Source organism: Coregonus lavaretus, assembly GCF_964263955.1.
Source record: "Coregonus lavaretus genome assembly, chromosome: 5".
NCBI classification, from domain to species: domain Eukaryota; kingdom Metazoa; phylum Chordata; class Actinopteri; order Salmoniformes; family Salmonidae; genus Coregonus; species Coregonus lavaretus.
The window spans coordinates 18,449,058-18,475,043 of NC_139992.1; the positions used below are offsets into that span (position 1 = coordinate 18,449,058).

Here is a 25,986-nt window from a genome sequence, read left to right on the forward strand (position 1 = left end):
TCCACTGGTGTACAGCAATCTTTAAGTCAAACCACAGATTCTCAATTGGATTGAGGTCTGGCCTTTGACTAGGCCATTCCAAGACATTTAAATGTTTCCCCTTAAACCGCTCAAATGTTGCTTTAGCAGTATGCTTAGGGTCATTGTCCTGCTGGAAGGTGAACTTCCATCCCAGTCTCAAATCTCTGGAAGACTGAAACAGGTTTCCCTCAAGAATTTCCCTGTATTTAGCGCCATCCAGGTGTTGGGTTTGCGCCCGACATAGTGTTTTTCTTGATGGCCAAAAAGCTCAATTTTAGTCTCATCTGACCAGAGTACCTTCTTCCATGTGTTTGGGGAGTCTCCCACATGCCTTTTGGCGAACACCAAACGTGTTTGCTTATTTTTTCTTTAAGCAATGGATTTTTTCTGGCCACTCTTCCGTAAAGCCCAGCTCTGTGGAGTGTACGGCTTAAAGTGGTCCTATGGACAGATACTCCAATCTCCACTGTGGAGCTTTGCAGCTCCTTCAGGGTTATCTTTGGTCTCTTTGTTGCCTCTCTGATTAATGCCCTTCTTGCCTGGTCTGTGAGTTTTGGTGGGCGGCCCTCTCTTGCAGGTTTGTTGTGGTGCCATATTCTTTCCATTTTTTAATAACCCAACCCTGATCTGTACTTCTCCACAACTTTGTCCCTGTTTGGAGAGCTCCTTGGTCTTCATGGTGCAGCTTGCTTGGTGGTGCCCCTTGCTTAGTGGTGTTGCAGACTCTGGGGCCTTTCAGAACAGGTGTATATATACTGAGATCATGTGACACTTAGATTGCACACAGGTGGACTTTATTTAACTAAATATGAGACTTCTGAAGGTAATTGGTTGCACCAAATCTTATTTAGGGGCTTCATAGCAAAGGGGGTGAATACATATGCATGCACCACTTTTCCGTTTTTTATTTTGTAGATTTCTTTTTAACAAGTTCTTTTTTTTCATTTCACTTCACCAATTTGGACTGTTTTGTGTATGTCCATTATATTAAATCCACATAAAAATCCATTTAAATTACAGGTTGTAATGCAACAAAATAGGAAAAACTCCAAGGGGGATGAAATACTTTTGCAAGGCACTGTAGGCCTACAGACAGGTGTTCCATGCAGTTAACCTAGATGTTACTAGTGCTAGGGTGAAACCAGCATCGCGATACTCATTAGTATTGTGAAAAGGAAACTAAACCCAAAGCAGATTTTAACTTCAGGAAAACAGCCCTAATGTTGGACACAAACATCATTATGTTGTCATCCAGAGTCACATGTATTTATTTTCCAAGCTTTATCACACTATTTTACATACAGCAGGTTTTTAAAGGACCAAAGAGTTTGATCTGCGTCGTGTTGTCATTTTTGCCATGGAAAAAATATTGTGATACTGGTATCGTCCCTGCCCTAGATGTTACATGAGCAGAAAGCATATAGACTTGAGTAGGTCTGACTCACTCAGTGTAGAAGTATAGTTAGATTAGAGTACAGTAGGATACATCAGAAAGCATATAGGCCTGATTAGGTCTGGGAGAGTGACCATATGAAGATGTTTGATGTATTGACCGAGAGGTGAGGTAGGGAGCTAGGAGCGTCACGGAGCAGTATTAGGGATGTTGTGTAACGTGCAATGTTGCTATTATTAGCCCTTAGACTAGAGCCGTGTGTTTGACTTGCTGTTTTTTCTCACAATGCTCAGCCAGACTTGACTTAGTGTACAGGAAGATGAAACTAACAGTGGAGACTGGAGGCTGTGTTACTGTTCTGTGAGTGGGAGCATATAACGACTAACAAGATTTGCATGATACAGTAGCTGTGTAGTACTACTGTATCTGTGGATATATAGTATATTGATCATGCTTATATGGTTAGTTGACAAATAATAAGAAGAAATAGTTGTAGTGTTTGTATATGTTTCTGTGTTGTAGACACTGGTGTCTTAACAGTGTATGTCTGTGTGTCTCTGTTGTAGACCGACACTGTGGTGTCTCTAACAGTGTGTGTCTGTGTCTCTTCACAGGACTCCTCTTGGGGCGTCTCTGGATGAGCAGAGCAGCACTCAGTCCAAGGGTGAATTTCCCTCCTCTACTATAACACCAGTCATATGCTATACAACTGTAACTCTCAAATGGAAAAAGAGAATGTGTGTTAGTATATCTGTGGAGATGGTGTGTGGGTCAAGGGGGTGTTTTTTGAGTATTCCGCAACTCACCTTCTCACCACACCTTGCAGCCCTAGTGAACTTTGGAGTGTACTGTAGCCTGCTCCTTTACACATCCACCCACACACCAGTTACCAGTTGGTAGCGTTCTCCAACTCTGTCGCTCAGGTCATCTTATTGTCCTTCTAAATCGAAGTAAGAAACAGAGCCAGGCACGATACGAGTGTCCTGAGCTAAAAAATAACAACATTTGGATTCCCTGCATTTGCTTTAACGTCTTCCTGGTAATGTGAAACTACATGGGCAGCTGGTGCTCTTTGATCAATGGCTATCTACAGTAGGTAACACTTACCAACCAGCCATGAAAGTACTTGACGGTAAATATTTGTCCTAACCAACTGTAAATATTTGTCATGGTTTGAAGCGTCTCTCTGTAGTAGGCTACTCTGTTTAAAATGTGTTCAGTTAACCATGCTCATTCTGTTTTACAGGCATGTGCAGGGTTTTGTTTGTGAATAGTTATTTAGTCTATTGTAGGGTACAAGTGCTGTCTGAGGGCTTAATGAAAGGTCTTCTCTGTACTTCACAGGAGTGATGAAGAATGGATGCAGCTTTGAAGATGACTTGTCTCTGGGAGCTGAGGGTGGGTGACTAGACTCTTGTGTGTCTCTCTCTGTGTGTCACTCTCTGTGTGTGTGTGTGTCTCTGTGTGTGTGTCTCTGTGTGTGTATCTCTGTGTGTGTGTCTCTGTGTGTGTGTCTCTGTTTGTGTGTCTCTGTGTGTCACTAGAGCAATAGGACCTAGGATCACACCACTGCTACGGCAGTTTTACAATGCTTATGAGCTGTCTTGAGAGAGACTAGGGCTAAGTCCCAAATGGCACCCTAATCCCTATATAGTGCACTTCTGTCTGGGTCCTGGTCAAAAGTAGTGCTCTATATAGGCAATAGGGTGCCATTTGAGGCACGGCCTAGAAATCTGTGTGGCCAAACAATGATGAGCTGGAAGCTTCTTGTTGGAGTGCTTTGGCTCTTTAGTTTTTAGTAAAGCTGCATTAGTTCCATGGGAGTACACCTTGCTGATACTGCTCTTTACGAGCGGACGGGCACATGACAAGGTTTCCCAGTCCAAAGGAAAGGAAAGGAGAGCGGTGTGTGATCAGATAGCGTATCTATCTCTCATTTCACCCGCTGAGTGACCTGCCTGTTGGTGGAGGAGTGAAGGGGAGAGTGGATCTATCTCAGTTTAAACTGTCTCAGATCTAAATAGGAACATACATTACATAAATTAGTTTTAATGTCCTCTGGCCCTGCTCTATAGGTATTCTCTACTCCCCCATGAGAACTGTCTAGTCTGTTCCTCTCAACACTTCCCTCTTCACATAGTTTTAGGCTTACCATGTATAGAGCAATGTCCTGTTGTGTCACTTGCAGACCTGGGTTCAAATAGTATTTCAAATCTTTCAAATACTTGTAGCGTTTGCTTTAGCCGCCTGGAGTGCCAGATGAGTTTGTGCTTTTGCTACAATTCCATTGGTTCCATTGCGCCAAGCGAGCTCAATCAAGCCAGCTAAAGTATTTGAAATGATTTCAGTAGTAGTATTTGAGCCCAGGTGTGGTCATTTGCACCACGTTGTTCATAGGAAGTGTTTTTGTGTTCGTCCCTTCGAAATGTGGATAGAGAGGACAGTTATACTTGCTAAATAGATTATTTGATACATACAATCAGACCTGTATGGAATGGCGTCGAGGCTCATTGATGGTAGTGCATGCTTGGTGCTGTCAAAGCTGTGACTAAACTACATATTTCTCATTCTTCCATTGAACAGCTGTAGTGATGTATGCACCCTAATGTGCTACTGTTTGTTGTTGGTCTCTTTGAGAGATGGGGTCAGTCAGGTTTTGTACTTGCCCGGATGGTTGCACACCACACATTACTATTGTGTTTGTGCAGACCAGAGACGGTGGGTGGTAGCTAGTGTGTTGTGTTGGGGTTGGCTCCTGTTATGGTCTGTTCTGACCTGCTTAGTCTCAGGGTGCGTCCCAAATGGCACCCTATTCCCTATATAGGTGTCTGGTCAAAAGTAGTGCACTATGTAGGGAATAGGGTGCCATTTGGGACGTACAACACAGTGAAGCAAAGCAAAGGGACCTAGTCATACCTGAGATCAGTCTTCCATTGTGTCCATGTCATGCTACAAGTCTCAACAGGCACCTGTATGAGGGTCCTCCTTCCTTCTGGCTCCAATCCACTCGTTCAGTGAGTGGCAACAACTTACTGTTAACAGGCTAACACGCACAACAATAGTCATTCAATGGAAAAGCATACTTTGATGATTATCCTGCTCTTTGAGGCTGAAGAACCAGTTAGGCTGATTGAGTTTGTTCAGTTTCAGGCAGTTGACAGACAATGTGTACTCTCTGGTCTCTGTCTTCACCAGACCTGGGTTCAAGTACTATTAGAATTACGTTTAAATACTTTCAGCGTTTGATCTAGCCTGCCTGGAGTGCCAGATGGGCGGGGTTTACAGTTGTGGGGACGATTCTATTGGTCCATCAAGCCAAGCAAGCTCAACCAAGCACAAATAAAGTATTTGAAATGATTTTGAATAGTGTTTGATCCCAGCTCTGGTCTCCACACTAAGGCTTCTGGGGATTGCCTAGTCCTCAGTTTGCATTCTTTGTGTCACTAAGATAACCTGGAAGAAGCCATCAGACTGAGAGCAGGATTTTCTCCTGACAAATGAGGCCAGTCCAAACTTCAGGAGGACTCTCTCTGTCTCTACTGTACTCAAACCATAATTCTGTCATTATGTTCCTCGCTGTCTGAGGCTTTCGTTATTTTCTGCAAAAGCAAATCATTCTGTTGTCCTTAATCGCAAATCCTTGATTTTCTTTTTTACAAAGGTAAACATTTGATGCTTTTATAGCCGTATTTTCGACAGTGTAAATAGATTGATTTTGACAGATGGACTTTGAAGAGAAATGAGGGAATCAGCAATTACTGTATATAGTCAGTTTACCAAAGCACCTGTATTCAACTCTATCTTCCTCCTTCCCCCCTCTTTCCCATCTTTCCTTCTCCCTCCCCTCTCTCTCTTTCTCTTTAACCTCCCTGCAGCCAACCACCTTCAGCCCAACAGTGCCAAAGCAGAGACACCCTGGTAAGTGAGACTGTGAGACCCCCCTTTATGCTATTGGCCACTCCTCACCCCCTCAGTCCTCACCCCCTCAGTCCTCACCCCCTCAGTTCAGTCTTATGCAGTAGTCTTACTGCCTGTGGCTGTGGTGTGACTAGTGTACTGATCACTGCATGCCCACTCTGCTCTTCAGCTATGGAATGCCTGCGAAGGACAAGAGGAGCCAGTTCCGGCAGAAAGGCAGGAGTATGAACTCAACAGGATCAGGGAAGAGCAGCACCACTGTGTCCAGGTGAGCAGACAGGTAGACAGGCCCTGAGCCAAGAGCTGTGGATTGGGGATGACAATCCCTGTAACTGGGAAATTTCAGGTCAGGTCCCAAGAAAGACCGAACAGCAGACATATATAATAGATCAAGTTTAATACAATATTGGGGCTGACGTTAGCCAAAATGTTCTGAGTTTGAGGTACTCTGTTTAAGCTCAGGTTTTTCATTTGACTTAACCACACTAGCTACATAATTTGCTGTATAATGCCTTTATGTATGCTTTTGTACTTGGATACCTGTAATACTTAGCTATGCGTTTGTTTGTGTGTTCTATTCTATCCAGTGTGTCTGAGTTGTTGGACCTGTATGAAGAGGATCCAGAAGAGATCCTGTATAATCTGGGGTTCGGCCAGGAGGAGCCGGACATCGCCTCTAAGATCCCCCCGCGCTTCTTCAACAGCTCCTCCGGCGCTAAGGGCATTGACATCAAGGTCTATCTGGGAGCACAGCTACAACGCATGGAGATGGAGAACCCCAACTATGCCCTGACAAGTACAATCTTTCTTTACCTCACATTTTTTCGTACGCTTGATCTCTTCCTCTCTTTCTGTCGGTTTCTCTTGCGTCGTCTCTTTCTTTGTCTCTCGTTTTCGTTCTCTTGCTTTCTTTCTGTCTCTTTTTTTCCCTTCCCCTCTTTCTTCGAGCTGTGAAAACACTGTATGGCCTGAAAACACTGATCATATTGCTGTTCGCTGCCATAAAATGGTCCCGACAGACAGCCATGTCCTGGCATGTATGTACATGCAGACCAACAGGTAGTGATGAAGGAATATGGAAAGAATGAGTTGTGGTGATGAGTGTCATCTGGAGTGCGGCGCAGCGGGGGGTTGGGTACGGTGGTGTGGTGGTGATGGTAGGTGGTGTAATGCATGATGGTGGTAGGGGTGGGGTGGGTTATGGTTGGAATGGATTGTTGGGATGTGGTGGTGAGTTGGGGATAGTGATGGGGGAAAAATGTATACGGTTACATATCGCAATATTATTTTGGACGATAATATATCAATACTTTGACTCCCAAGTATCGATTTGTAATTTTAAAAAACTACAATTTCTAGGTAGCATTAGCTAGTGCTAGTCTGCTGTACCTACGCCAAAACTCTGGTATTTTTTTATCCTGCAGCTTGTTCTCCACCTTTTTTAAATAGTGAGCCAAAATGTTTTCGGCACTTTTTTCCATGACTGATCAAAACTTTCTCAGACCTATAGTGAGCAATATGTTTGGAACATCAAATCGCAATAAAATCGTAGTATCGAATAGCATTACATATAGAATCGAGAAAAGCAACACATATCGTATCGGCACCTAAGTATGGTGATAATATCGTATAGTGAGGTCCCTGGCAATTCCCAGCCCTAGTTACATGTAGAGGTAGTCTGGTAGCTTTGTAGGTGGTGTAATAATGAATGGCACACCATCAGTCAATGGGTTCCGTTCCCACCGAGCCATTGCATTGTGGGTAGATTTCTTGTTCTTCTCTTCTTCCTTTTGGCAGATTTAGCTTCTGTCTGCCAAACAAGTACATGTAGATCTGGGGGCCTGGGCTGGAAGCTGAGATGGAGAGAGTGAGGGCCCATTCCAGTGCAGCTGGGTGAACAGAGCCGCAGCACAAGGAAGCCTTTGTCTTCTATTGGGCAAACAGTGTGGTGAGCAGAGCGGCAGTGAGAGAGACAGGGTGCACCAAAGTAGTGCACTATATAGGGAATAGGGTGCCATTTAGGACACCCCCTGAGAGAGATGGATAGGAGGACCTGATTCTTCTCTGTATTCTGCTCACATCGGGCCTCACACACATTGGGCCTTGGTCTGTTCAGTCTGCCAGAGCACACAGCACCATGCACCGACCGCTTTACTCTTTATTAGCCCATATTAGCATAACTCTTGCTGTCGGAGACCGAGCTGTGTGTGTGTGAGTGTGAGTGTGTGTGTGTGTGTGTGTGTGTGAGTGAGAGATCTGAGTGGGGGACAAAGCAGCCGCTCTGCAGCCTGGCTGACTAGCCAGAGAGGAACAGGAGGGGGACAGAGAGGGAGTGGCCTCAGCCTTGTAACAGCACTCTTTTGTGTTGTCTTTAAACTGTTGGACTGAGGCCCAGTAAGCACTGTTGTTGTAGCAGCTCTCGAGTCAGTTTCATCTTCATCTGGTCTAGATTAGATGTTAAAAGGGGGGATGAGTATCTGTCTCTTCAATCCCTTTTGAAGTTTCACCCCTCCTTTAAGTTAATGTTTAGGAGTTTTTGTCTACCTTTTGAGTTGTTGTTGAGCTGCAGCAGCCCCACCACTAACTGGAGGTCCTGCTCTTTGTTTCATAACAGTGGACTGACTTGACTTAAAGCACACTGAGCACAGGCAACTTTGCAGGGATTTAGGAGTCGGAACTTCTAAGGGTTCTAGGGATCATAGATCAGTGAGCAAGGTTCAGGCTCTGGAATTTAGAATTTCCATGCTGCTGTCTGTTTCAGTGATGTTCCAGAATGTACTGCAGTTAGTAGCTCAAAGCCCTGGAACAGCTGTGCAGCCCTTCCCTCCTCCTCTTCAATGTCATGTTGATTTTTCTTATGTAAGTCCTGTTTTCTCTTCCTGAGAGCGTGCCTGGGGTTCTGACTGTGAGCAGCTAAAAGGGATGTGTCGCTCTCATAATAAATATAAAGGCCTTGTGAAGTTTTCACTTCCTATATCTGTCTTCTTCTGTGGTCTTATTCTGCGGAGTCAGCTGTGGTCAGGAATCAGGAAGAGACTGGGTTCTGGGCTCAGAGAGATAATGGCCAGAGGAAGTATTGGTTACTGACTTGTAGAAGTATATTAATCGCTTACATGCATGTGGAGGGGATACATATCATGGTGACTGACGTACTTAGTCACTCGGAATGTTGTGTTATGTCATTTATGACACTGTAAAAGTGGGTAGGTTTATTCTCTTGAATGTCACTGCGATGAAAGATCATGGGAATTATGGTTGCCCTGTGACATGCCTATCTGTGCCCATGGAGTTGGTCTTAACGGCAGGATGCAGCTTTTGCTTTCATCATCTTCCAAACTAACCACACCCATGATGATGGCTGAATCTGCTGCTATAAGAGGGGATATATTCCCAGGTGTTCTGGGGACTAGCTAGCTAGAGCCTTTGGTCAAAAGACTCAGCAGGCCATTGTTGCTATTTTCACATTCGTAGTTTCCTCTTTATCAAGTTTATCAAGTCTTATTCTTTCCCCAAAGGTTGTGTTTTAATTCTAGTTTCCTCTCTTTCTTACCCCCCAAAGGTCGTTTCCGTCAGATCGAGGTCCTGACCACTGTGGCGAACGAGTTCTTCCATCTCTACTCCCAGGTCTCCGGCCAGTCCGTCCAGAAGATCTGCAGCCTGGATGGGGAACCCCTCACCATTGTCCCTCCTTCTCCTCTGAAGAGGAACAACTCAGCCCTGAACGCAGCCAAGATCCTGAAGAAGACAATCACTAAACACAACCTGCTGGGTGGGTTGGGGGAGGGGGGATCTCCTAAAATCACAGCCCTGTCTACTACAGAGAAACTGGAAGACCATGTGAATCCAGGTACAGGGGACAGCGCCGTCATAACTGACTCCGACCACAAGGGTGAGCTCAAGCAGAAGGCCTTTAGGAAGAAGGACTCTCCATCTCTAGCCACGGTGACTGAGGAGAGCCAATCTGGAGGCAGCACTGAGGCCCCCCTGAGCGTCAACGGAGACCACCCTGGAGTGAATGGAGACCACCCTGGAGTGAATGGAGACCACCCTGGAGTGAATGGAGATGGCCAAGCATTGACCCAGGAGGGTGAGTTGAGCCTGTCCAACGAGGCCGACTTGGAGAAAGAGCACCAGGACATCCAACTGAAGGGACAGCGAGCAATCACATCAACGCCAGACAAGGAACCGAACTACAGCCTGCTGCCCAACCCTCACATCGCCCACCTCCGCACACAGACCAAGGACTCCTTTGAGATGGAAGAGGTAGGGCCATACTCACACAAGGGTTGAGATGGGGTTCAATTCTTGGCTTAGTTGTACTGTTCTCCTGCTCTTCCAGTTCAGTATAAGTTTTGACTGCACAAAGAAGGTTGGGGAGAGGGGGTTCAATTCTAGGCTTAGCAGTATTGTCCTCCCAGTTTGAGATGGAGGTAGGATCGTCCGCACAAACACAGGGTTGAGGAGAGTGGTTACATTCTTGGCTGAGCTTAGTTATACTGCCCTCTCAGTTCAATGGAAGTTTTGTTTTGTTTTGTTTGGGGTTGCTTACAGGGTTTGAGAAGGGGGTTCAATTCTGATCGTAGTACTGCCCTCAGTTCAATACAAAGTTGTGTTTTCTTAGCTTTCATCTCTTGGTTCTCAGACTGGTGAGTTTCCCACAATCCTGGTTTTAGCTGTCCTAGCAGATATTGTGAGAAAAGCGAAGGACACGAACTCCAGCTTATAAATAAGTTAGAACTGTAAGAGAGAGCATATGGAGGACCCTGTAGGGTAAGTTATTATTGTGGCTTGATTGGCAGTTTTCCCCCTTCCTCTCTCCAGATCTTACAGAACAGGGTTGTTATAGTTACGGTAACTGGAAGGGGGTGTATGTATCAGAAGTGTGTCAGTGTAAAAATGCCCTTAGGGGGAAAAAAGGCACAGCTCACTCTTCAAGTTTAAAATATGACTTGTTTAAAATCATTGCGACCTGTTGGAATTCATCTAAAAAATAATAGTGTAGAAATTGCCCCAAAGTTTTTTTTCTATCTTTGTTTTCTTTCTGTCTCTGTCACTGTGTCTCTGTCTATCTTTCAGGTTCAGAGTAATGAGGATGAGGCTGGCACACACAGCAGCTCTAGAGCTGGCAGAGGTGAGTCTGGCCTGCATATTATATGCCTTGTAACACAGTATAGAGGCTCATACATGCTTATAACAAATCATAAAGCATTATACCTTTTTAACTGGATGTAAAGTGTTACTGACCTTTCCATAGTGGATATCCACTAATATGAAAAATCACGTTATTACATAAAAAAAAATATGTTCTCTGCTTCGTCAGTAGAATTAGTTAACTTGTCATAATCACCCATCTCTCAAATATTCAATAACATTTTGTGACTTATGGCAGGTAATTAAATACCTAAGGTAATTTTCTAACTTGAGTGTACTCTGATGAAATGTTCCATAGTGGCCTTTTAGACTAAAAAAGCCTTATAGAAAAAAAGACACTATCCTGTCCAGTTTTGTCCACCGATAACTAATTGTAGCATAAGTTTTAGATTAGTGAAGTCAGGGAAGATATTTAGGGATGCATCTTGAGTATGGTGATTGAATTATGTTTAATTGAGCTTTTATTTCTAAGAACATTGGTACTTAGAACACATGGACCCATGACAATCCATTAAAAGTGAGTGACCCATCTAAAACAGAGGGCCGTTTGTAGATAAAAACCTTGTATAACAACTAAGCATATTTCTTTTCCGACTGACCATGATAATCTATTAGAACATAGAGCCTCAGGGGTGTGCTCTTTAGGGAATCACTATACTCCAGACCACACTATTTACCAAGCGTTTTCATCTATATTTTTTGTAGCTGTCTATTCACCACCACAAACCGATGCTGGCACTAAGACCGCATTCAACGAGCTGTATGCCATAAGCAAACAAGACAATGCTCATCCAGAGGCGGCGCGCCTACTGGCCGGGGACTTTAATGCAGGGAAACTTAAATCCATTTAACCTAATTTCTACCAGCATGTGCAACCAGAGGGGAAATAAAACTCTAGACCACCTTTACTCCACACACAGAGATGCTTACAAAGCTCTCCCTCGCCCTCCATTTGGCAAATCTGACCATAATTCTATCCTCCTTATTCCTGCTTACAAGCAAAAACTAAAGCAGGAAGTACCAGTGACTCGCTCAATACGGAAGTGGTCAGATGACGCAGATGCTAAGCTACAGGACTGTTTTGCGAGCACAGACTGGAATATGTTCCGGGATTCATTCGATGGCATTGAGGAGTACACCACCTCAGTCACCGGCTTCATCAATAAGTGCATCGATGATGTCATCCCCACAGTGACCGTACGTACATACCCCAACCAGAAGCCATGGATTACAGGAAACATCCGCACTGAGCTACAGGGTAGAGCTGCCGCTTTCAAGGAGTGGGACTCTAACCCGGACGCTTATAAGAAATCTCGCTATGCCTTCCGACGAACCATCAAACAGGCAAAGAGTCAATACAGGACTAAGATTGAATCCTACTACACTGGCTTTGACGCTCGTCGGATGTGGCAGGGCTTGCAAACTGTTACGGACTACAAAGGGAAGCCCAGCTGCGAGCTGCCCAGTGACACGAGCCTACCAGACGAGCTAAATGACTTCTATGTGCACTTCAAGGCAAGCAACACTGAAGCATGCATGAGAGCACCAGCTGTTCCTGATGACTCTGTGATCACACTCGCCGTAGCCGATGTGAGTAAGACCTTTTAAACAGGTCAACATTCACAAGGCCGCAGGGCCAGACGGATTACCAGGACTTGTACTCCGAGCATGCGGTGACCAATTGGCAAGTGTCTTCACTGACATTTTCAACCTGTCCCTGGCCGAGTCTAATACCTACATGTTTCAAGCAGACCACCATAGTCCCTGTGCCCAAGAACACCAAGGTAATCTGCCTAAATGACTACCGACCCGTAGTACTCACATCTGTAGCCATGAAGTGCTTTGAAAGGCTGGTCATGGATCAACACCATTATCCCAGAAACCCTAGACCCACTCCAATTTGCATACCACCCCAACAGATCCACAGATGATGCAATCTCTATTGTACTCAACACTGCCCTTTCCCACCTGGACAAAAGGAACACCTACGTGAGAATGCTGTTCATTGACTACAGTTCAGCGTTCAACTCCATAGTGCCCTTAACGCTCATCACTAAGCTAAGGACCCTGGGACTAAACACCTCTGACTGTTCTCTCTGCTACCGCACGGCAAGCGGTACTGGAGCGCCAAGTCTAGGTCCAAAAGGCTTCTTAACAGCTTCTACGCCAAAAGAAGCCATATGACTGCTGAACAGCTAATCAAATGGCTACCCGGACTATTTGCATTGACCCCCTCCCCTGCTGCTACTTGCTGTTTATTATCTATGCATAGTCACTTTACCCCTACATACAGGTACATATTACCTCAATTACCTAGACTAACCTGTACCCCCGCACATTGACTCGGTACCGGTACCCCCTTTTATATAGCCTCGTTATTGTTATTTTATTGTTGCTGTTTTTGTTTGTTTTTTTAACTTTAGTTTATTTAGTAAATATTTTCTTAACTCTTATTTTTCGTAACTGCGTTGTTGGTTAAGGGCTTGTAAGTAAGCATTTCAAGGTAAGGTCTACTACACCTGTTGTATTCGGCGCATGTGACATATAAGATTTGATTTGACATGGAGCTGATCAAGTCTGCCCTCTGGTGGGGAACTTTTTCAAATTTGTGTATAATACAAGTTTTATAGAGGAAAGTGTGTTATCTCACTGTGTTGCAAAGATACTGATGGAACACATGTTTGACTCTACAATGTGAAATGTTTAATTATTTGTTTTGTTTAAACCCAGATTGATGGTCCTTCTTACACTCTGACATCTTCCTCTCTCTGTCTTTCTCTCTCACTTTCTGTCTCTCTCCCTCTGTCCATTACAGATCAACTACTAAGAACAGGCAGCCAGCAGTCAGACAGTAGTGGCTTTGCAGAGGACCCTTCTACTGACAGCTCAGCTAACTATCTAAAGGTACAGGAGAGCTCTGACAGCTGTGACAGTGAGACCACAGTGACGTCCCACGCTGGGGAGATGACCACTCCTCTAGCCCTGGAACACCCTGCCTTTGAGAGGCTGCATGGGGAGGATGAGCAGGAGGAGGAGGTGGCGCAGACGCCCTCCGTCCCACAGAAACACCTCATGGAGGACGGGAGGAGGAGCAGTAGCCCTAATGGAGCAGAGGAGCAACAGGAGGTGCCACAGTACACCACCCATCAGTTACCTAAACAAGGAGACCGAGAGGTAGCCCAAGACTCAGAGCAAGACCAGAAGCATAGCACTGCTGAGGAAGCTGCTTCTGTTCCTGCCTCTGAGACTCCTCAGTCAACTCCTGAGACTTACCGTACTGCTGAGACTAACGTAGAGGCTGATCCTGGTTCTACAGAAGACCATGGCTCCGTCCCAGCCCCAGACTGCAGCTCCTCTGGTGCCCCAGCCAGGGAGGGTGTGCCTGACAGGGTGGAGATGGAAGCCAGACCACCCAGCCCTAGCCCCAGCTGCCCTAGCCTAGGTGCCTCAGCCAGAGTCCAAGGGGCCCTTCACAGGGCCCAGCAGAGGGCCTCGTCCTCAGGGCTCCAGGGTCACCGGATGGAGGGGAAGTTGACAGCCAGGGATCTGTTCAGGAGAAGAGCCCCCCTGACGAGGTCCCGATCCCTGCCTACCTCCCTCCTCAGCCCCTCCCGTGTGGTCTCCTCTGTCAGGATCCAGTTTGGCCAGGGTACAGTCAGGCACTGCACCCAGCCAGCCTTCTCCTACCGATACACCCCAGAAGAGGAAGAGGAGGAGGAGGAGGGGTCCATTGTGGAAGAGGAGGAGGTTGTGGAGGATGAGGGTCAGAGGAGAGACAGCTGTCGCTCTACCTTGATTATCAACAGAGGGACCGAGCTATCACATGGCCCCGGGCTACAAAGAGATGGTGAGCTGAGAAATCTTCAAGGCAGGGTGCCCCCTTACCCCCTGGCCATCCCTCGCCACCTGACCCGCTCAACCATCTCACTGCACAGCCACAGCCCCCCTCCTGAGTGGGGAGAGAGGCCTCTGGGGGAGCATCACCGTGCCTGGAGCACCTGTAGCGTACCTAACCTCACCCAACGTAACCTGGCCCACTTCAATAACCCTAACCTCACTCAGCACAGCAACCCTAACTCCAACCTAACACAGCACTACCTAGCCCAACACAATAAACCTATCCTTACTCAACACAACCTTGCTCAGCACAACACCCCTAACCCAGCCCAGTACAACCTTTCTCTGCCCCATGGCAGTGTCCCCAACCTGTTCCAGTATCACCCCTCCACCCACCACCACCACACCCTCCACACCCTCCCTACCCATCCATACGGTAGTGTACCTAACCTTCCCCTGCACACAGCTCCCACCTTACCCCATCATATGGCCCCTAACCGTCCTCCCTATGGTGCTCCTTACACTAACAACATGGGTAACACCCTTCCACACAACTTCCCACATGGCACACACTTCCCCTATTCCCCGTACAGCTCCTCCTGTAACACCCCGCCCCATAGTGCCCCCTTCAGTTCAACTTACCATAACTACAACGGTAACCCCTATAGTGGGTCCTACGACGACCTACACAGCAACAATCCTTATACTGCTCATAGTGCTTACTCGAACCCGTCACACACACCTTCCAACCTGCCTCCACATCTCTCTACTGCCCCCTATGGAGGACCATACAGTACTCCATACTTGGGCCACCACCCTCCAATCCCCTACCCCCATGACCCTATGGCTACAGCCTCCCGTCTTCCCCCAGTCCTGTCTACCACTGAGATGCAACTGAGAAGGGTCCTTCACGACATCAGAGGAACTGTGCAGAACTTAGCTCAGGTGAGACAAAATAACCACAAATGATAGAGGTGTTATACAACTTTTTGCAAGACTCTTTGCAGTTTTAACTAGTCTCTTAGTTTACTTTCTGACATGAGCCCTATAATGATTAAGCTTCTCCTGTTTCACTTTCCATCCCACCCATAATGCAAACAGACGTTTGCAACACAGTTTGTTTATCAGTGACTAAGTATTTTATCTGTGGTTTCTCTGCCCTCAAGAATTCATCAGAACGTGGAGCAGACACTCCCTCAGACGTGTTCAACCCACAGAGACCTGCCCAGCCACTGTTTGAGGTATACACTCACCTGAACTGCCACTCTTAAACAAATTAAATGAATGATTACCAAGACAAATATCTGTGTCTCTGTGACTATAGACAATAAAGTCATCTTCTGCATACCCTCAGACTTCTCTCCAGGAGCTGCAGGCTAAGAGGAGGAGTCTAAATGTGTTCCGGACCCAGATGATGGATCTGGAACTGTCCCTGATTAAACAACAGGCGTTAGTCTACCAGCACCTCAGTCACGACGAGAGGTAGGCTAGAGGCCCTCACGCTGGCGAGGACACGGATGTTGAGGTAGCCTGTGATAGACAGACAGGCAGACAGTGTTAACAGTGGTCTCTCTCTGTTTGTGGTTGCCAGGCGGGAGGCGGAGCAGCTGCAGGGTCTACGTTCTGAAGTGAGACAGGAGCTGCAGGAACTAGAGCTCCAGCTGGAGGATCGGCTGCTGACCCTGAACGAACAGCTCCGCTCTGCCAGCCACCACAGCCTCTACCGCCACCGCATGGTCAGTACCTGGAACTACATCTGGAAACGCAGACAAACACACACACACAGACGGATATCATCTTTCTCTCGTGACTCCTAAACCTGTTTGATAAAGGGTTTGTCATGACTCCGTTTGCCCGTGGCACCAGTTCTGTGTTCTGCTCATGTTACATGACATCAGGCTACATGTACGTCACTACTCTTGTGTTTGTAGTTTAGCCACCTATCATCACCGACCCCTCCTCTCCTGTAATGTAACATTAGTGTTGTCGATATTTCTCTCTCTTTTCTCCTGTAGGGTATGATGAGAGGTCACAGCATGGACAGCCTGTCTAACAGTTCTGCTCTGAGAGCTATGGAGCCGGTAAGTACCTGCATTGACTCTGGGCTGTTCTTTTCTAGGTCATTCCTCTTGAAAAGGAATGTCTGTTCTAGTTATTCTAATTGTATGGTTCTACCATTGTTAGTCCCGTGTAGCTCAGTTGGTAGAGCATGGCGCTTGCAACGCCAGGGTTGTGGGTTCGTTTCCCACGGGGGACCAGTCTGAAAATGTATGCACTCACTAACGCTCTGGATAAGAGCGTCTGCTAAATGACTAAAATGTAAAATGTTACACTTCTCTTTCCTCACTGTGAGACATGTATGTTGTGGTTTGTGTGGGTTCTCCCTCCAGATGTCGGACCTGCTGAGGGAGCAGCTGTACCTGCAGACAGAGCTGGGCTACGAGAGCGGGGCAGACGGCAGAGCTAGCATGGCCCCCACCCCCAGCTCAGGCCGCTCCTCCAGGTCAGCTAGTCCAATGATGTCCTCTGGATGTCACCCTGGCCCCTCCCACACCCCGGAGCTGTCCCTCCCAGGTCCCCAGAAGACAGGGATGTACCGGGCTTCCGTCTCCCTCACCCCGGCACCCCCTCCACGGCCTGGTGCTGCCACAGGGTTCCCCCAGTCCTCAGACCAGGCACTGCCAGTGCAAGGTCCTGAAGACAGAGCCGGAGGAGAGGAGGTTGTTGGAGGAGGGAGAGTAGCTGTAGACCCCCACCTACTGGAGGAGAGTGGCAGAGAGAGAGGAGGAGGACTAGGAGGAGGAAGAGCAGAGAACCCCCATCTACAGCAGCTCATCAAGGAGGTTAGTAGAGAACATTAAGAAGTGTCCTTAGCTGAACTTCCCAAATTGGCCTTGACAATATTTGTTTGAAGTTGAATAGGGAATGCCAATATTGCCCAAATGCCCAAGACATGTTTTATTATGTCCTTGGCCGATATGGATAGAAACGTCATGTTTTCTGCTGACAGACGAGGTGATTACGTAGCTATTGACAGACTGTTCCGCTCATGAAAAATAATTCACTGGTCTGATTTAAGAGCTTGGCAGGGGACAAACGGAGCACATTTTGAAGGTCCAAAAGGAAACTTGGAACCCATTAGGAACATTTGAATCCTGTTGGATACGTCTTAGGACTACATCTTGGCCATGTGGCCTGATGTCGCTGTCTGGCATGGTCCCAGTACTTCTGAGGGATGAGAGATGTTCTTTCTCTGTTTGACACCTCTTAGTACAGGATATTTCTGTTCCTAGTATTCAGTGAGGTGAAACTTTCAGAACATTGCAGATAGAAATGTAATAAATAGCGCAGTGTTCCATTACATCCGTACCTTCCGGTGGTTTCCGAGCTGGTCATGGGTGCACCCCAGCCACACTCAAGGTCCTAAACGATATTATAACCACGATCGATAATAGACAGTACTGTGCAGCCGTCTTCATCGACCTGGCCAAGGCTTTCGACTCTGTCAACCACCGCATTCTTATTGGCAGACTAAATAGCCTTGGTTTCTCAAATGACTGCCTCGCCTGGTTCACCAACTACTTCTCAGATAGAGTTCAATGTGTCAAATCGGAGGGCCTGTTGTCTGGACCTATGGCAGTCTCTATGGGGGTGCCACAGGGTTTAATTCTTGGGCCGACTCTTTTCTCCGTGTATATCAATGATGTCGCTCTTGCTGCTGGTGACTCTCAGATCCACCTCTACGCAGACGACACCATTTTGTATACATCTGGCCCTTCATTGGACACTGTGTTAACAAACCTCCAAACGAGCTTCAATACCATACAACACTCCTTCAGTAGCCTCCAACTGCTCTTAAACACTAGTAAAACTAAATGCATGCTCTTCAATCGAACGCTGCTGGCACCCGCCCACCCGACTAGAATCACTACTCTCGACGGGTCTGACCTAGAGTATGTGGACAACTACAAATACCTAGGTGTCTGGTTAGACTGTAAACTCTCCTTCCAGACTCACATAAAGAATCTCCAATCCAAAGTAAAATCTAGAATCGGCTTCCTATTTCGCAACAAAGCCTCCTTCACTCATGCTGCCAAACATGCCCTCGTAAAACTGACTATCCTACCGATCCTTGACTTCGGCGACGTCATTTACAAAATAGCCTCCAACACTCTAATCAGCAAATTGGATGTAGTCTATCACAGTGCCATCCGTTTTGTCACCAAAGCCCCATATACTACCCACCACTGTGACCTGTACGCTCTTGTTGGCTGGTCCTCACTACATATTCGTCGCCAAACCCACTGGCTCCAGGCCATCTATAAATCACTGCTAGGCAAATCCCCGCCTTATCTTAGCTCATTGGTCACCATAGCAACACCCACCCGTAGTATGCGCTCCAGCAGGTATATCTCACTGGTCATCCCCAAAGCCAACAACTCCTTTGGCCGCCATTCCTTCCAGTTCTCTGCTGCCAATGACTGGAACGAATTGCAAAAATCTCTGAAGCTGGAGACTCTTATTTCCCTCACTAACTTTAAGCATCAGTTGTCAGAGCACCTTACCGATCACTGCACCTGTACACAGCCCATCTGTAATTAGCCCGCCCAACTACCTCATCCCCATATTGTTATTTATTTTGCTCATTTGCACCCCAGTATCTCTATTTGCACATAATCTCTTGCACATCTATCATTCCAGTGTTAATACTAATTGTAATTATTTTGCACTATAGCCTATTTATTGCCTTACCTCCATAACTTGCTACATTTGCACACACTGTATATATATTTTCTGTTGTATTTTGGACTTTATGTTTTGTTTACCCCATATGTAACTCTGTTGTTTTTATCGCTTTGCTTTGCTTTATCTTGGCCAGGTCACAGTTGTAAATGAGAACTTGTTCTCAACTGGCTTACCCGGTTAAATAAAGGTTAAATAAAAACTTTTTAAAAAATTGTTTGTTAATATATCGAACCTACAGGAAATTGACTTTTCTCTAGTTTCCTTGAATTGTATTTTGAGTGAACATAGTATTTGTATGTTTGAACATCGTTCCGTCTCTGTACCTTCTCTCCCCACTTTAGATTAAAGAGAGTCTAGCTGATGAGATCCGACAGGAGATAGTCAACGAGCTCCTAGCTGCCGTATCTCCACGACGATCACCTGTGTCGACCAGAGAATATCCCCTGTGAACATGACGACAGGTCCTATATCATTAATTCATTAGTTGTATAAATCGGTCCTTCGAGCCGGATCGACCTGTTCTGATTCAACCTATAGCCCTTGGCTGGTGTCTCTATTTCTATAAGGATGTTGTTGTTTTCCCCTGCAGTTGAACACTGATGAGGCCTGGTGAAGTCTACCCAAACTGAACACTGGTGAAGCCATGCACTGAACAGCCCAAAAACCCCTTAACACTGTTTCTACTATTTCCAGAGATAATGGCAGATACGTTAACACTGTGTTTCTACCATAGAAATCTAATAATATTTTTATGGTTTCTACTTCAGAGTGTGACGGTGGCTGGTGCCTTAACACCCGTATGCCTGGTGACCTGGGAGACACATTATGCTGTATATTTGCTTTTATAGTGAACTCTTCTGTCTTAACGGTCCTATTTCAAACACAGAATGCTACTTTGTGTTTATTAAGCTGTAGACTGTAATTATCTGTTGTAAAAAAAAAACAGGGGGGGAGGGGCATGGGAACGTTAACCCAAAATGAAATAATTTAGACATGTAGAAATGTGTTTAAGGTTAATTCTATGACTTTTTTCCAATTCCACCCTGGTTGCCTGTGACGTTATGTTACGTTAGGCCTATGCTATGATCCTGACATTGTGTATGGGTTGTATTTAAGCATGTAGATGTGGGTCAGAGTGCATGTCTTGTTCTGAAGGTGAAAGGTGACCAAGGTTGAAGAGACTTAAGGCCTGGTAGATGATGATAATGGTTGTATGGGAGTTTAGTGTCTGCTGTAAATGACCATGCCCTCTACTAATGCAACCTCTATGAGGAATGAACTAGACCTGGGTTCAAATACTATTTGAAATCTTTGAAATACTTTAAGCGTTTGCTCTTGCCTGCCTGGAGTGTCAGATGGGCAGGGTTTACTGTTTTGGGACTATTCTATTAGTTAATTAATCCAGGCATGCTCAGATAAAGTATTTGAACCCAGGTCTGGAACTAACTAACTGTGCAATACATTTCACTGTCTCTGAACTTGAAAATATCAATAGTAGAAACTACTGTTTTTGAAACACACCACTTGAAGATAAGGGTATGCATTATATTAATTCCACACTTTTGTCCTTGGTCGTGTTCATTAGGGTAACAATGGAAAACATTTTAAAGCATTTTTCAATGGAATGAAAGTGTTTCTTATTGGACCAATAAGTCCAGTTAGTCTCTCCCTGTTTCAGTCCATTTTCCTCCGTTTGGTGGTTAATGAATCCGACCCAGATGTACGCATTTTTGTTAGAGAACTGTCTCACGTGAAAAACAAACAAAAAAACTTTCACATTCCTAACTGTATTTCTTATCTTTAAACAGATGTTAAAACCACTAAATGTATTTGTCCTGGTATATTTTCTTTAAAGGAATGAGGAAAGAGAGATAAGAGACAGACTGCTGTCTTGAACTGGAGAGTAGAATGAACCGTCTATCTCATCTGATAGACTCTGGTAGAACTATCAATAGAGCCTATTGTTCACTCTCATACTTATGGACAGAATCATTGTGTATTTATAAGTATATTATATTTCAAATGTGAGGATTATGACGTATTTTCCTGCTGTATTTGTAATTATCAGATGAAACACAGACATTTATTTTACCACAGATGTTTAATTATATTGTATTCCAAAATGATTTATTGTTACTAACTGACTTATTTTCATATGTGGCTACTTCCTACTAATGGAGAGCATATTTTTAATGGGATTTTGGTGGTGTTTACCTTTGTCTTGGGATGCATGAGGGATGATCTCTATAGCAAATAATAAAGATGTATTTATTTTCAATAGATTTGGAGTGGTTTTATTTGTGGTGTATTTTTGTTTTTAAATAGCTTTTCAGCAGATTGCATCTGGGATTGGGATTCTAAAAGGTATTTTGAAAGCATGGGACGTTTCCAAATATAGAAAATGTATAGAGCCAAATACACTGCTCAAAAAAATAAAGGGAACACTTAAACAACACATCCTAGATCTGAATGAATGAAATAATCTTATTAAATACTTTTTTCTTTACATAGTTGAATGTGCTGACAACAAAATCACACAAAAATGATCAATGGAAATCAAATTTATCAACCCATGGAGGTCTGGATTTGGAGTCACCCTCAAAATTAAAGTAGAAAACCACACTACAGGCTGATCCAACTTTGATGTAATGTCCTTAAAACAAGTCAAAATGAGTCTCAGTAGTGTGTGTGGCCTCCACGTGCCTGTATGACCTCCCTACAATGCCTGGGCATGCTCTTGATGAGGTGGCGGATGGTCTCCTGAGGGATCTCCTCCCAGACCTGGACTAAAGCATCCGCCAACTCCTGGACAGTCTGTGGTGCAACGTGGCGTTGGTGGATGGAGCGAGACATGATGTCCCAGATGTTCTCAATTGGATTCAGGTCTGGGGAACGGGCGGGCCAGTCCATAGCATCAAAGGTCCTGCTGCTGGGTTGTTGCCCTCCTACGGCCTCTTCCACGTCTCCTGATGTACTGGCCTGTCTCCTGGTAGCGCCTCCATGCTCTGGACACTACGCTGACAGACACAGCAAACCTTCTTGCCACAGCTCGCATTGATGTGCCATCCTGGATGAGCTGCACTACCTGAGCCACTTGTGTGGGTGTAGACTCCGTCTCATGCTACCACTAGAGTGAAAGCACCGCCAGCATTCAAAAGTGACCAAAACATCAGCCAGGAAGCATAGGAACTGAGAAGTGGTCTGTGGTCACCACCTGCAGAACCACTTCTTTATTGGCGGTGTCTTGCTAATTGCCTATAATTTCCACCTGTTTTCTATTCCATTTGCACAACAGCATGTGAAATTTGTCAATCAGTGTTGCTTCCTAAGTGGACAGTTTGATTTCACAGAAGTGTGATTGACTTGGAGTTACATTGTGTTGTTTAAGTGTTCCCTTAATTTTTTTGAGCAGTGTATATAAAGCCACTGTTTCAGTTAGGCTACACTAATGCTGAGTTGATAGCATTGTTTTCATAGTGCGCTCCTCTGTTCAGCGTCCATCTCAGAAATTCTTGTTTGACTGAAAATAAAACCACTTTAATTTGATAGCAGAGAAATCCAATGTAACCTGTGATCACCATGGTAAGCTGGCTCTGTGCAAGAGAGGGCATATTGTAGGGCTGTCAGGTGGGTTGTGGGTAAAAATAGGTGTTCTGGGATTAGGTAGCTTAGTGGGTAAGAGCGTTGTGCCAGTAACCGAAAGGTCGCTGGTTCTAATCCCCGAGCCGACTAGGTGAAAAATCTGTCGATGTGCCCTTGAGCAAGGCACTTAACCCTAATTGCTCCTGTAAGTCGCTCTGGATAAGAGCGTCTGCTAAATGACAAAAAATAAAAAAATAAATAAATAATTTGATACAGGGGACCAGGCTATTGTACCAGTGGTTCTAGAATGAGAGGTCTGAACAGAGGAGAATGAACCGCTGATAAGAGGTGGTCGTTGGAAGTTTACATACACATTCCATTAAGGGATTCAATGACGTTTCTCAATAGATAGTACAAGTACATCAAAACCCCTCTTTTCCAAAGCTCTTTTTTTATTTCACCACTATTTTCCAAATGTAATGCACCCTCCTTGACAAGGACACTGATTTTCTAGGTACAGATTAATTCTGAACGACCTCCTGCATTCTTGTTTACCTGGGTAACAAAAAACAGTGTGATTTTCCACATCCAACATGGTCTTGTGTGACAGAGCGGTGGAAGTAATGGACCTGTATGCCCTCTGTTCCATCAGGTGACTCTCTCTCTCTCTCTCTCTCTCTCTCTCAATTTCAATTCAATTTAAGGGCTTTATTGGCATGGGAAACGTGTGTTAACATTGCCAAAGCAAGTGAAGTAGATAGTAAACAAAAGTGAAATCAACAATAAATATTAACAGTAAACATTACACTCAGAAGTTTCAAAAGAATAAAGACATTTCAAATGTCATATTATGTATATATACAGTGTTGTAACACTGTGCAAATAGTTAAAGTACAAATGGGAAAATAAATAAACATAAGTATGGGTTGTATTTACAATGGTGTTTGTTCTTCACTGGTTGCCCTTTTCTTGTGGCAACAGGTCACAAATCTTGCAGCTGTGATGGCACACTGTGGTTTTTCACCCAGTAGATAAGGGAGTTTATCAAAATTGGGTTTGTTTTCGAATTCTTTGTGGATCGCTGTAATCTGAGGGAAATATGTGTCTCTAATATGGTCATACATTTGGCAAGAGGTTAGGAAGTGCAGCTCAGTTTCCACCTCATTTTGTGGGCAGTGTGCACATAGCCTGTCTTCTCTTGAGAGCCAGGTCTGCCTACGGCGGCCTTTCTCGATAGCAAGGCTATGCTCACTGAGTCTGTACATAGTCAAAGCTTTCCTTAAATTTGGGTCAGTCACAGTGGTCAGGTATTCTGCCACTGTGTACTCTCTGTTTAGGGCCAAATAGCATTCTAGTTTGCTCTGTTTTTTTGTTTGTTATTTCCAATATGTCAAGTAATTCTCTTTTTGTTTTCTCATGATTTGGTTGGGTCTAATTGTGTTGTTGTTGTTGTTGTTGTTGTCCTGGGGCTGTGTGGGGTCTGTTTGTGTTTGTGAACAGAGCCCCAGGACAAGCTTACTTAGGGGACTTCTCCAAGTTCATCTCTCTCTCTCTCTCTCTCTCTCTCATCTCACTCCCTCTCCTACATCCAAACACACACAAGGAGGCCAGTGTGTTAGTAAAGACTTGTTGTCCTGGCTAGGTCCAGTGAAGGAGAGACACTGATTCATGTTTTGTTAATCTGGAAAGCTTCCCAATGATAGCGGATGACTCAACACACCTAGACTTGATGTTTCCGGTGTTTACCAATGATGTATGGATATCTCTATGGTGTAGGCACTAGTACTGAATGCATGTAATCTATGTACTTAGTAAGCACAGCCACAGCCTAACGTGCAGATGACGCAACGATCCTATGTTATATCCAGTCTGGACAGCCTAGCGGTTAGTGTTGGGCCAGTAACCGAAATGTTGCTAGTTCGAATACCTGGGTCAACAAGGTGAAAAATCTGTCGATGTACTACTATGGCTGACCCTGCAAAACAACCCATTTCACTGCACCCATCTGGTGTATGTAACATACACTGCGCATTAGTGTAGCCTAACTGAAACAGTGGCTTTATATACACTGCTCAAAAAAATTAAGGGAACACTTAAACAACACAATGTAACTCCAAGTAAATCACACTTCTGTGAAATCAAACTGTCCACTTAGGAAGCAACACTGATTGACAATCAATTTCACATGCTGTTGTGCAAATGGAATAGACAACAGGTGGAAATTATAGGCAATTAGCAAGACACCCCCAATAAAGGACTGGTTTTGCAGGTGGTGACCACAGACCACTTCTCAGTTCCTATGCTTCCTGGCTGATGTTTTGGTCACTTTTGAATGCTGGCGGTGCTTTCACTCTAGTGGTAGCATGAGACGGAGTCTACAACCCACACAAGTGGCTCAGGTAGTGCAGCTCATCCAGGATGGCACATCAATGCGAGCTGTGGCAAGAAGGTTTGCTGTGTCTGTCAGCGTAGTGTCCAGAGCATGGAGGCGCTACCAGGAGACAGGCCAGTACATCAGGAGACGTGGAGGAGGCCGTAGGAGGGCAACAACCCAGCAGCAGGACTGCTACCTCCGCCTTTGTGCAAGGAGGAGCAGGAGGAGCACTGCCAGAGCCCTGCAAAATGACCTCCAGCAGGCCACAAATGTGCATGTGTCTGCTCAAACGGTCAGAAACAGACGTCCACAGGTGGGGGTTGTGCTTACAGCCCAACACCGTGCAGGACGTTTGGCATTTGCCAGAGAACACCAAGATTGGCAAATTCGCCACTGGCGCCCTGTGCTCTTCACAGATGAAAGCAGGTTCACACTGAGCACATGTGACAGACGTGACAGAGTCTGGAGACGCCGTGGAGAACGTTCTGCTGCCTGCAACATCCTCCAGCATGACCGGTTTGGCGGTGGGTCAGTCACGGTGTGGGGTGTCATTTCTTTGGGGGGCCGCACCGCCCTCCATGTGCTCGCCAGAGGTAGCCTGACTGCCATTAGGTACCGAGATGAGATCCTCAGACCCCTTGTGAGACCATATGCTGGTGCGGTTGGCCCTGGGTTCCTCCTAATGCAAGACAATGCTAGACCTCATGTGGCTGGAGTGTGTCAGCAGTTCCTGCAAGAGGAAGGCATTGATGCTATGGACTGGCCCGCCCTTTCCCCAGACCTGAATCCAATTGAGCACATCTGGGACATCATGTCTCGCTCCATCCACCAACGCCACGTTGCACCACAGACTGTCCAGGAGTTGGCGGGTGCTTTAGTCCAGGTCTGGGAGGAGATCCCTCAGGAGACCATCCGCCACCTCATCAGGAGCATGCCCAGGCATTGTAGGGAGGTCATACAGGCA

General features: G+C 45.5%; 1 protein-coding gene across 2 annotated transcripts in view; it reads left to right on the plus strand.

Moving 5' to 3' along the window:
• LOC311129875 (protein ITPRID2-like) overlaps positions 1 to 21,344 on the plus strand; it is a 42,238-nt gene extending 20,894 nt beyond the window's left edge. For both annotated transcript variants that reach the window (XM_084162394.1, XM_084162395.1), the window contains exons 4-18: positions 2,029 to 2,078; positions 2,759 to 2,812; positions 5,290 to 5,332; positions 5,502 to 5,600; positions 5,920 to 6,128; positions 8,892 to 9,595; positions 10,409 to 10,463; positions 13,299 to 15,265; positions 15,487 to 15,561; positions 15,675 to 15,802; positions 15,912 to 16,056; positions 16,336 to 16,401; positions 16,711 to 17,163; positions 19,408 to 19,527; positions 19,656 to 21,344. In XM_084162394.1, coding sequence (XP_084018520.1) covers positions 2,029 to 2,078; positions 2,759 to 2,812; positions 5,290 to 5,332; positions 5,502 to 5,600; positions 5,920 to 6,128; positions 8,892 to 9,595; positions 10,409 to 10,463; positions 13,299 to 15,265; positions 15,487 to 15,561; positions 15,675 to 15,802; positions 15,912 to 16,056; positions 16,336 to 16,401; positions 16,711 to 17,163; positions 19,408 to 19,515 — 4,156 coding nt within the window. In that variant the 3' untranslated portion in view covers positions 19,516 to 19,527; positions 19,656 to 21,344. The remainder of the gene's footprint in view (positions 1 to 2,028; positions 2,079 to 2,758; positions 2,813 to 5,289; positions 5,333 to 5,501; positions 5,601 to 5,919; positions 6,129 to 8,891; positions 9,596 to 10,408; positions 10,464 to 13,298; positions 15,266 to 15,486; positions 15,562 to 15,674; positions 15,803 to 15,911; positions 16,057 to 16,335; positions 16,402 to 16,710; positions 17,164 to 19,407; positions 19,528 to 19,655) is intronic.
• Positions 21,345 to 25,986: the final 4,642 nt, after the last annotated feature.